This window comes from Oncorhynchus tshawytscha, linkage group LG04 (assembly GCF_018296145.1).
Source record: "Oncorhynchus tshawytscha isolate Ot180627B linkage group LG04, Otsh_v2.0, whole genome shotgun sequence".
Classification (NCBI taxonomy): Eukaryota; Metazoa; Chordata; class Actinopteri; order Salmoniformes; family Salmonidae; genus Oncorhynchus; species Oncorhynchus tshawytscha.
The window spans coordinates 17,681,614-17,694,438 of NC_056432.1; the positions used below are offsets into that span (position 1 = coordinate 17,681,614).

The 12,825-nt window shown below is 40.6% G+C and overlaps 1 protein-coding gene across 3 annotated transcripts in view; it reads left to right on the top strand.

Moving 5' to 3' along the window:
• The first annotated feature begins 1,442 nt into the window (after positions 1–1,442).
• The window catches only part of LOC112248237 (acetyl-CoA carboxylase 2-like), a 57,828-nt gene continuing 46,445 nt past the window's right edge, over positions 1,443–12,825 (top strand). For 2 of the 3 annotated variants that reach the window (XM_042320388.1, XM_042320390.1), the window contains exon 1: positions 1,443–2,091. In XM_042320388.1, the coding sequence (XP_042176322.1) occupies positions 1,451–2,091 (641 nt within the window). In that variant the 5' untranslated portion in view covers positions 1,443–1,450. Of the gene's footprint in view, positions 2,092–10,136; positions 10,250–12,825 lie in introns of those variants that run through there. The other variant, XM_024417093.2, reaches the window with a different exon arrangement.

Below are 12,825 nucleotides of genomic sequence, written 5' to 3' on the forward strand. Positions count from 1 at the left end.
GTAGTTTACATTCCTGTTTGTCTGGGCTTTCAGAGACTGTCCTTATGAGGTAGAAGTTGCCTCTAACCACAGATCTGGGAACAGATTACCTTACTGCCTGACTGTAAATATTAGCGGGGGATAAAGAAGACATCTAACCCTTGAACAGTGATTGGGGTCAACCTCCACATAGTCTGTTCTCTCAGTGTAGGGTTGGGAAAGCATTCCCCCATCTCAGATTGTGCTGAAATGGTTTCTGTTAGAAAAAGTTAAGATTAGTATTCCTGAAACATTATTTTCTTAATGTAATTAAGCTAATTGATTGCACCCAAATTTGCCATTTTAATTTAAGGGATTCATATAATCTACTATAAATATAGTACCGAGCATCCGATTTGAACCATAATTCTTCATTACAATAAGTAAGACGAGGAATCCAATAAAATTATCAAAAGCCACCCATGTACCCCCCCACGCCAATCCCACACCAACAAAAAGTATACAGTATCAGTTGTCTATGTCTGACAAGTAGTATGGAGCTGTGGCTTGGAGTAGGCCTATTGTGTTTTCATCCTTTGTAATGTATTACCTGTGATTTTGTTTTTTTCCTCTGTTCAGAGACATTAGCCATTGAAGTCGCTTGCATTATTTACCATAAATGAGTGAAAGTACCAGGTTATTCCCACTAGATGCCACTGTTCCTGCTACTGCCACAAACTTGTATCAATTTGGCTGGACTCTTGTGTTATTAAATGGATCAGAACATTTTCTTTGCAACTTTGGGTACAAAAGCAATAGCATTTGCTCATGATAAAATAAATGGTGTGGTCATCCTTACAATTTAAGCCAGTCCTCCATGAAAGCAATTCAGAACAGGGAAAAAAATTACATCACCAGATTCAGGAGGAATACATGAAATAGAATGAAAAAGCAATACTCTAAGCTGCAGCTCCATACTACTTGTTAGACATAGGGAACTGATACTGTATACTGGTTGTTGAGGTGGGTTTGGTGTGGGGGGTCTGTGGGTGGCTTTCATTGGATTCCTCCTGACCATTTTATTGTATTCCTCAATGGTAGGAAGAAGTTTGGTCCAAATCAGATGTTGGGTACAATATTTCTTGAATATTATTTGAATCCAATAAATCAAAAGGGCCAATTTGGGTGCAGTCAATTAGCTTAATATCGCAAAAATAAACAAAATGTTACAGAAACAATTTAAGAACTATTTGTGATGGTGGGTGTCATGGCTTGCTGAAATGACATTGAACGACTCTGAATAGATTTTATACAAGGTGTTTTGCTTCTATGGAAACGGTTGCTTGTGCACTTTACTGAATTCCTTATGAGGCAGTCGCATAATTAATTTGAATCCATATTTATTTTCTAATGATAAAAGTTGGTACAGTCAGGAAATTGGGATAAGTATCATACATCTATTTTTATTTTGCAGTTTCAAGAGGATGTCTGAATGCTCCCACTTCTACTCTTGGGATTACTACTGATATTGTGGCTATTCTGGATGATTAAGGTCAAGCAGATGCTGGATAAAGAGGGGGAAATAGTGACTGGCTGTGGAACCCCTGCAGCTGCAGCACAGGAGGAGATGCAAGCGGCCGATAGATCCGCTGCGGCTGCACACACCCCTGCTCTACCCCCTACTAAACAATCCACACCCATGGGTCTTGCAGCATCTACCTCAACAGATAGCGGGGACAACCGTCCCCTAACCCACATTGACCCCACTGTCGGTCCCATGATACCCAGGGCAGGGGGTTCCCAGGCTCCTCAGGCCTCTTCGGAGGAAATGAAGCACAGACAGCCGTCCCTTCCCTTCGTTGTCCCTCAGCCTCCCAGTAGAACGATCAGGCCCAAACTCATCTCAGGCCTAGAAGCTCGACAAGCGCGCCCCAAGTTCATCCTGGGGGCATCGGAGGACAATTCTTCAGATGAAGATCTGCCTTTGACCATGAAACCCCCTACAGGTTTTGGTTCCTCTCAGGCAGCGGCCACCTCCTGCCTACGACAAACCGTATCAGCAACCTCAACCACCTTCTCCCCCCCACAGCAAGTTACATCAGTAACATCAACCCCTACCTCCCATGGCATGAGGTAGGCCATAGCATGTTGTGCAACTTCTTTTAAGTTAACTTCATTTTCATATTACACTGAACAAGAATATGAACGCAACATGCAAAGTGTTTGTCCTGTGTTTCATGAGCTGAAATAAGCTTATTTCTCCCAATGTTGTGCACAAATTTGTTTACATCTGTTATTGAGAATTTCTCCTTTGCCAAGATAATCCATCCACCTTACGGTGTGGCATATCAAGAGGCTGATTAAATAGCATGATCATTACGCAGGTCCACCTTGTGCTGGGGACAATAAAAGGCCATTCTAAAATGTGCAGTTTTGTCACACAATACAATGCCACAAATGTCTCAAGTTGAGGGAGCATGCAATTGGCATGCTGACATAAGGAATGTCTACCAGAGATGTTGCCAGATAATTGAATGTTAATTTCTCTACCATAAGCAAATCAAATGTATTTATATAGCCCTTCGTACATCAGCTGATATCTCAAAGTGCTGTACAGAAACCCAGCCTAAAACCCCAAACAGCAAGCAATGCAGGTGTAGAAGCACGGTGGCTAGGAAAAACTCCCTAGAAAGGCCAAAACCTAGGAAGAAACCTAGAGAGGAACCAGGCTATGTGGGGTGGCCAGTCCTCTTCTGGCTGGGCCGGGTGGAGATTATAACAGAACATGGCCAAGTTGTTCAAATGTTCATAAATGACCAGCATGGTCCAATAATAATAAGGCAGAACAGTTGAAACTGGAGCAGCAGCACGGCCAGGTGGACTGGGGACAGCAAGGAGTCATCATGTCAAGTAGTCCTGAGGCATGGTCCTAGGGCTCAGGTCCTCCGAGAGAAAGAAAGAGAATTAGAGAGGGCACACTTAAATTCACACAGGACACCGAATAGGACAGGAGAAGTACTCCAGATATAACAAACTGACCCTAGCCCCCCAACACATAAACTACTGCAGCATAAATACTGGAGGCTGAGACAGGAGGGGTCAGGAGACACAGTGGCCCCATCCGAGGATAAGCCACCTCCAATGTTGTTTTAGAGAATTTGGCAGTACGTCCAACCGGCCTCATTCCTGCAGTCAGCATGCCAATTGCACCTGTGTAATTATCATGCTGTTTATTCAGCTTCTTGATATGCCACACCTGTCAGGTGGATGGATTATCTTGGCAAAGGAGAAATGCTCACTAACATGAGCTCATGAAATGTGTCCAACACGTAACATGTTGCGTTTTATATTTTTGTTCAGTATAGAATAAACAGGTTTAGACGTCATCGTTTTCTCTACTCCGATGACATTGGAATTGTATTTAGTTCAGAACGTGTTGATAGTGAATGCAAGTGCTTGCTCCATCAACCCAGTGTTAAGAATCAATGAATCATTCAGCAGATTAGCTCGTGACTTGAGGCTGCCTGTCAGTGCAGTAGTCTATGGGTATCAAGAGTGCGTTGTTGTCCAAAAGGCGAGACCAATTGTTGGCCAGGCCGGAGGCAAACTTGCCAGCCACATTGTGGTATTATTGCTGCCCCATGCTGTATCCACACAACCAGCTGCCTATGATCCCCTGACCACAGCATGCAGGCTGACAGTAACTTGTGTTATTATCGCATGCCTCACCTCTCTGCACTTTTAACGGAACAAGTGTTGTTGACTTTGAGAACCAAGGTCTGAGTCCCAGGAGGGCACACAACAACATATTGTATGTGTGCTTGACAAATGTTTCTACATCCCTTGGAAGTTTTCTGCAAATACATTTGACTTGCTGTATGTTGCCTTTAGGCATAGAGCATGAGGCGCTATTGTTGATCTTTTTTTGGTGACATCACAATGGATATCTCAGGTAGTTGGTCAGCTGAGCATATCTAAGTCTACTTGACAGGTTCAGTTGGCTTTGAATGCCACAGTCCACTCTCAGCCAAGTTTTGAAAAGCTTGTTTGTTTGTACTCTTGAGCCACATGTGCAGTAATCACCACGGAGGTAAAACTGAAAGGGGAGAGAGGTAAGATAACACATGGAAAGCTTTCAGGAATTATAGTTTTTCCACATTGTGAAGTAGCAAAGGCCTATGAGTAGCACTGACTGACATGATGCCACTGTGTAGGCCTAGACATAACACCTACCAATTATGTTTTGACCATTTCAGTCAGTTTGCTACATGGAAGGATTAGCCTCCCACGTTTTTGTTTACGATATGCTAGGAGGTTACCATAAGCTATAGTTTGGTGGTTCGTGAAGGGACAAGTTAGTTGTATTTAACTTTAATGAGAACTTGATACATCCAGTCTGTGTGTGTGTGTGTGAATGTGATTTTGTATGCGTGTGTGTAAGAGATCAGATAAGATTGTCAAACACGTCTACACACCAGATCAGGGTTCAAATACTATTTAGGGTATTTCAATTACTTTCAAAGACATTTGAAAGTAAATATTTCAATTTGTTTTATTTTTAGTAGTAAATTGGAATGTGTTTGGAAATACGCAAATACACTGACTCATACACTATGTATTTGAAAATAGTATTTGAAATAAGTATTAGAAAATAATTTTAAATAGTAGGCTAATTTTTGGGAATTATTAGAAAATGCTTCCAATAGAGGTAGTTCAATTGAGGGCATGCTTAACTGAATGAACAGCAGAGACATAATGCAAGCATGAATATTTATTAAAACAGTTTAGAGAATGGAACCAACAGACTGCCAAATAGATATTCGGACTATTTGCTTGGATGGTTTTTGCACCAACTTGTTTTTACTCATCACATATACTGCTGCTACTCTTTACTATCTGGCACTTAATTCCTAGTTGTATATACATATCTACCTCTTACCTCCTACTTCTGCACATCCACTCGGTATTGGTACCCCTTGGATATACACTACCGGTAAAACGTTTTAGAATACCTACTCATTCAAGGATTTTTTTTGTAGAATAATAGGGAAGACATCAAAACTATGAAATACCACATGTGGAATAATGTAGGAGCCAAAAGTGTTAAACAAATCAAAATATGTAATATTAGAGATTCTTCAAATAGCCATTATTTCCCTTGACAGCTTTGCACACTCTTGGGATTCTCTCAACCAGCTTTACCTGGATTGCATTTCCCACAGTCTTGAAGGAGTTCCCACATAAGATGAGCATTTGTTGGCTGCGGTCCGATTCATCCCAAACCATCTCAATTGGGTTGAGGTCAGGTGATTGTGGAGGCCAGGTCATCTGATGCAGCACTCCATCACTCTCCTTCTTGGTAAAATAGCCCTTACACAGCCTGGAGGTGTGTTGGGTCACTGTTCAGTTGAAAAACAAATGATAGTCCCACTAACCGCAAACCAGATGGGATGGCGTATCACTGCAGAATGCTGTGGTAGCCATGCTGGTTAAGTGTGCCTTAAATTATAAATAAATTACAGACGCTGTCACCAGCAAAGCACTCCCACACCATAACACCACCTTCTCCACGCTTCACGGTGGGAAATACACATGCAGGGATCATCCGTTCATCCACACCACATCTCACAAAGACACGGAGGTTGGAACCAAAAATGTCCAATTTGGACTCCAGACCAAAGGACAGATTTCCACCGGTCTAATGTCCATTGCTTCTGTTTTTAGCCCAAGCCAGTCTCTTTTTATTGGTGTCATTTAGTGGTGGTTTCTTTGCAGCAATTCGACCATGAAAGCCTGATTCACGCAGTCTCTAATGAACAGTTGATGTTGAGATGTGTCTGTTACTTGACCTCTGTGATGCATTTATTTAGGCTGCAATTTCTGAAGCTGGTAACTCTAATGAACTTATCCTCTGCAGCAGAAGTAACTCTGAGTCTTCCATTCCTGTGGCGGTCCTCACGAGAGCCAGTTTCATCATAGCACTTGATGGTTTTTGTGACTGCACTTGAAGAAACTTTCAATGTTCTTGAAATGTTCTATATTGACTGACATTCATGTTTTAAAGTAGTGATGGACTGTCGTTTCTCTTTGCTTATTTCAGCTGTTCTTGCCATAATATGGACTTGGTCTTTTACCAAATAGGGCTATTTTCTGTATACCACCCCTACCTTGTCACAACACAACAAATTGGCTCAAATGCATTAAGGAAAGAAATTCCACAAACTAACGTTTAAAGGCACAGCTGTTAATTGAGATGCATTCCAGGTGACTACCTCATGCAAAGACTGTGCAAAGCTGTCATCAAGGCAAAGGGTGGCTACTTTGAGGAATCTCAAATATAAAATATATTTTGATTTGTTTAACACATTTTTGGTTACATGATTCCATATGTGTTATTTCATAGCTTTGATGTCTTCACTGCTATTCAACAATGTAGAAAATAGTAAAAATGAAAACCCTTGAATGAGTATGTGTGTCCAAACTTTTTTTTTTTCTTTGCTTATTTGAGCTGTTCTTGCCATAATATGGACTTGGTATTTTACCAAATAGGGCTATCTTCTGTATACCACCCTACCTTGTCACATAACTGATTGGCTTAAACGCATTGAGGAAATAAATTCCACAAATTAACTTTTAACAAGGCACACCTGTTAATTGAAATGCATTCCAGGTGAAGCTGGATGAGAGAATGCCAAGACACTGCAAAGCTGTCATCAAGGCAAAGGGTGTCTATTTTGAAGAATCACAAATATATTTTGATTTGTTTATAACACTTTTTTTGGTTACTACATGGTTCTATATGTAATTTCATAGTTTTGATGTCTACACTATTATTCTACAAAGCAGAAAATAGTGCAACTAAAGAAAAACCCTTGAATGAGTAGGTGTTCTAAAACTTTTGACCGGTAGTGTACCCAATATATACATTGTTACTCATTGTGTGTCTATTATTACTTTTATCATTGTGTTTTACTTTTCAATTATTTCTGTATTTTCTTTCTCTATGCATTGTTGGGAAAACCTGTAATTAAGCATTTCACTGTTCGTCCACACATTGTTTACGAAGCACGTGGCAAATAAAATGTTTTTTGTTGTTGACATAATCGGGCAACTATATGTGATTTTACAGCTATACTAATCATGATCATTCACATTGTCTGCATAATTAGAATCTAACATTAATGTGCATGAGACAAAGTCCACTTGATCGAAGGTTATTGCTCTAGTATCCTATGGTGCCACTGATGCCAATGAGATCTATATTGCCACCAACTGGTCTGTTGTACCATCCTAAAGTGTCAGTGACTTTATATTCACACAGGTTCTAAGGACATACATAAGCTTTACATACCAAATGTCATTGCCCCATGACCATCTGTTCAGTTCTAGTAGCCAGTTGTTGCCCATTGTGGAATCATCTAACCCTCTGGCTCCTGAAATCCCATGAGCACCGGAGTCTAGAAGCAGTTTAGATAGCTTACGTCAAAAATGTGCATTTCACAAGCCAGCTGAACTGTAAAACAAGAAAAATGCACATTTGACGTCACTACGAGTCCGTGAGAAACATGAGACAGTGAAGTGGAGGGTATACAAAGGTATAAATCATATTTTTTTCCTCCAGTGGGAATTGCGTATACTCACTACTTCATCCCTACTGATGCGTATCAAAGTAGTGTAGTGGAGGTATACGATTTATCAATGATGTAGTACAATAGTTAAATCAAACAAAGTAGCCTACGCAATGGCAAAGCACGTGAAATATATTCACATGGGCGTTGCGCACACAGCCTCGTTTCAGCGGAATATCATTGCAGGCAGAAAGAGGAAACAGTTTTGGCATGGAGCAGCTCACAGAAGAATGACATCGGTAGCCGGTAGAGTAGGAAAGACGCTTCAAGTTATATCTACCAGTAAATTATAACTAAGGCAACATTGGGTATGAAAAAGTTTACTCTGAAGTGTTTGTTAGTAGGCTATTTGTGATGCGTAATTGTCACCATGTGCTGTTTGCATCAGGGCGTAGACATGGATGGGGTGGACAGATGCCAACCCACTGGGGAGCCAGGTCCTGATAGGCCCACCGAATCAGATAGTAATTTAAGCATTGTTGTGGACTTAAGCCATAAAGTTTTGTTATTGAAAAACAATCTAAAAAAAACTGAAAAATATACGATTTTTCACTCAGGGTGCCGCAGGGCGGTCCGTTTTGCAACTTTTTGGCACCATTATAGTAGGCACCACTACACCAGTGTAGATTTGGTCTTGTTTTAGATTATTGACCTGCTGTAAGGTGAACTTGTGCCCCACTGTCTGTTGCAAAGCAAACAACCAGGTGCATGCTTGAAAATATTAAGAGGGGTACTCGGGGATTTGTTGGATTTGCCCCAAACATACTTTTTGTCCTGAATATTAAGTATTACGTTTCTTTGCCACATTTTTTACATTATTACTTAAGTGCCTTGTTGCAACAGGATTCATGTTTTGGAATATTTTTATTCTGTACAGGCTTCCGTTTCATTCTGTAATGTAGGCTAGGATTGTGGAGTACCTACAATGTTGTTGATCTTTCCTCAGTTGTCTCATATAACAACTATTTAAACTAAATCTGTAACTGTTTTAAATTCACCGTTGGCCTCATGGTGAAATCCCTGAGCACTTTCCTAATTAATAACTTCACCATGCTCAAAGGTATTTTCAGTGTCTGCTTGTTTTATTTTTACACATCTACCAACAGGTGCCCTTCTTTGCTAAGCACTGAAAAACCTCCCTGGTCTTTCTGGTTGAAATTCACAACTCAATTTGAGGGAACATACAGAGAATTGTTTGTGGGGTACAGAGATGGAGTAGTCATTAAAAAATCCCGTTAACCACTATTATTGAACACGGAATGAGTCCATGCAACTTATACTGCACATTTTTACTACTGAACTTATTTAGACTTGCCATAAAAGGGTTTGAATACTGCAGTAAACCGTTGGGTGGAGCGTGCAGAGATTGACACAGAGACAGTGAGGCTTTAGTCCGCAAAAATAACTTTACTAAGACAGAAAATAGATATATCAAATAAATAACTTAGGTTTTGCTCGGTCTTTCTTAACTGGCGTCCGTCTCTCTCCCTTCTCTCCCGCGATGTGCCACCGTGCTCCTTTTATTTAGCCTCCACGGCTGGTTGGCGCTTTCCTCTAATTACCTCCACTTTGCTGTCCGTGTCGGGGTGCCCAGCTCCCGTATTCCCAGCAGAGGGAGCCAATATCGCCTCACGTACCTCCCCTCTATTACCATCCCCCGGGGTAGACCTCCTGGGATACCACAATACGTATTGACTCAAGACATTTCAGCTTAATTTCTTAATTACAAAACAATAATACAAGCAAAATTCCACTTTGACATTATGGGGTATTGTGTATAGATCAATGACACAATCTCAATTGACTCAATTTTTAATACAGCCTGTAATGCAACAGAATGTGGAAAAAGTCAAGGGTTGTGAATACTTGCGGGGAGGCACTGTAAATGGACACGTGAAATCTGATTTTCTGATTGATCAGTAACTCAGCCATCTCTTAACCAATCCCCAAGCTTCCAAGATGGAGGAAAGTTTATCTTGATGTACCTTATGGGTCCTTCAGGAAAATGTGTTCAGTATGAGGAAAGACATCTACATACAAAGTTAAGTCTCTAGGTCAAACGGGGCAGCAGATATGAAGGTTTAAATGAGACTGCCTATAACAGCGCCACCTATTGGCCAGTCAGTGCGGTTCTTTTTGACCAAGTTACTCATGGCCTCTAGTTTCTGTGTGCCATGTTAGAACAAAAGTTACCAAACCTATGCTTGAGTTATTTGACCGTGTCAAGTGAAAAAAAAAGATTATCCTAAGAATAACAATAGGTTTCACAGCTTTGTTGTGAACCCGTAATTATATTGTACTTACTGAAGTGAGCTATCCATTCAGACCAGCCTTACTGATTGTACCTCTGTATCAATTACATTTGATTTCGGGTCATATTATTAGAAAATACTCAAATACATATTTATTTGAACTCAGGTCTGCTACACACACACACACACACACAGAGACTAGTGTTCTGCTCCCCGTTCCATATGGTTCTGCGGTTGAAGGATGTTTTGATATGCCTGTGGGAGGGGTGTGGGAGGGCTTGGCTCATAGAGGAAGGGACTGGTGGAGGTTGTATTGTTTTGGTCTTAGTCTCTGGTGTGTGAATGGCGGAGTTGAAATCTATCTGCCATGGAGGGTGATGGAAGTTTCAACTGCTGGTTTCAGTATCTCAGGTTAGTTTCTTCCTTTTGCTTTTTTAAGTAGCCTCCTGTTTTTCTCTGATTCTTGGACTGCAGGTTTCAGACAACAGCTTATTTCAGGGTATGCGATTTCAGAACTGTATAATACTGTCCAGAGACCTGCTTTACCATGTTGTATACGTGATAGTTGGCTTGTCTGAGTTGGTTGACAGAATATATAGTGAAAAATGATAGCCACAATGTCAACAGAACAGCCATGGTTGAGTGTGTTATGTAACTGAGCAGTGCTGGTCTTGGCACGTGTAACCCCTATAAAGAGGAAGTTAGGGAAATGACAACAATTCCCTCTCACAATTTGGCCCCACTCACCAGAGGGCAAATTGAACAAAGTAGTGGTGGAGCTTGACTAATGCACTTTCAGCACAGGAATATGAAATGCAACAATAATTACGATTTTACTGAGTTAAGGTTTATAAAGAAATCAGTCAATTTAAATAAATAAATGAGGCCCTAATCTATGGATTTCACATGACTGGGCAGGGTCACAGCCATGGGTGGGCCTGGGAGCGCATAGGCCCACCCACTTGGGAGCCAGGCCCACCCATGGCTGTGCCCCTGCCTAGCCAATCAGAATGAATTTTTCCCCACAAAAGAGCTTTATTACATACAGAAATACTCCTCACTTTCATCAGCTGTCCGGGTGGCTGGTTTCAGATGAAGCCGGATGTGGAGGTCCTGGGCTGGTGCCAGTTGGACGTACTGTCAAATTCTCTAAAACAACGTTGGAGGCAGCTTATGGTAGAGGTCTGGTGGACATTCCTGCAGTCAGCATGCCAGTTGCACGCTCCCTCAACTTGAGACATTTGTGGCATTGTGTTGTGACAAAACTGCACATTTTAGAATGGCCTTTTATTGTCCCCAGCACAAGGTGCACCTGTTTAATCAACTTTATGATATGCCACAGCTGTCAGGTGGATGGATTATCTTGTCAAAGGAGAAATTCTCACTAACAGGGATGTAAACCTTTCAGAGAAATAAGCTTTTTGTGCAAATGGAACATTTCTGGGATTGTTTATTTCAGCTCATGAAACATGGGACCAACACTACATGTTGCGTTTACATTTCTAGTCAGTGTATATTCAGCATAACTTACAAATAAAACTACAATTTTAACAAATGTAGAACGATTTGTGAGTAAACGTTCAGAAATCCCTAACATTTACAATTGTGCATTTGCTGTGCTTTTTGGATAGCCTAACTAAGTTCAGGAGTAAAAATGTCCTTAACGAGTCACATAAGTTCCATGTTTAACATGATTTTTGAATGACTAATCTCTGTACCCCAGACACAGTTATCTGTAAGATCCCTCAGTTGAGCAGTGAATTTCAAACACTGATTCAACCAGAAAGACCAGGAAGGTTTTCCAATGCCTCGCAAAGACCACCTATTGGCAGATAAAATAAATAAAAATAGCAGACATTGAATATCTCTTTTGAGCATGGTGAAGTTAATAATTACACAAATTCAGTTGCCGGAGAGGAAGGAAACCACTCAGGGATTTCACCGTGAGGCCAATAGTGACTTTAAAACAGTTACGGAGTTGAATGGCTGTGAGAACTGAGGATAGATTAACAACATTATAGTTACTCAATACTAACGTAAATGACAGAGTGAAAAGAAGGGAGCCTGTACAGAACACAAATATTCCAAAACATGCATCTTGTTTGCAATAACGCACTAAATTTAAAACTGCAAAACATTTGGCTAAGAAATGAACTTTACATCCTGAATACAAAGCCTTATGTTTGGGGCAAATCCAACACAACAGATCACGGAGTACCACTCTAAATATTTTTAAGCATGGTAGTGGCTGCATCATGTTATGGGCATGCTTGTCATCGGCAAGGACTAGGGAGTCTTTTTTTAGGATAAAAATAAATGTAATAGAGCTAAGCACAGGCAAAATCCTTTAGGGAAGCCTGGTTCAGTCTGCATTCCAACAGACACTGGGAGACAAATTCACCTTTCAGCAGGACAATAACCTAAAACACAAGGCCAAATCTACACGGAGTTGCTTACCAAGATGACATTGAATGTTCCTGAGTGACCAAGTTACAGTTTTGACTTAAATCTACTTGAAAATCTATGGTAAGACCTGAAGACTTGAAAATGGCTGTCTAGCAATGATCAACAACCAACTTGATAGAGCTTGAAGAATTTTAAAGAATATACAAATATTGTTCAATCCAGATGTGCAAAGCTTTTAGAGACTTTCCTAGAAAGACTCACAGCTGAAATCTCTACCAACTGTGACTCTAAAATGTATTGACCCAGGGGGTTGAATAGTTAAGTAATCAAAATATAGTACTGTTTTATTTTTCGTATTCTTTTCAACAAATGTTATAATTTTTCTTCCACTTTGACAGAGTATTTTATGTAGATCGTTTACAAAATATGACATTTATTTTAATCCCACCTTGTAACACAACAAAATGTGGAGAAAGTCAAGGGGTGTGAATCATTTCTACAGAAACTGTAAATAGAATGTGTGTGTGTTTTCCACGGTGGTGCTGCCCATCACCCCTATAACAGTGCCACTTCATGTGTTG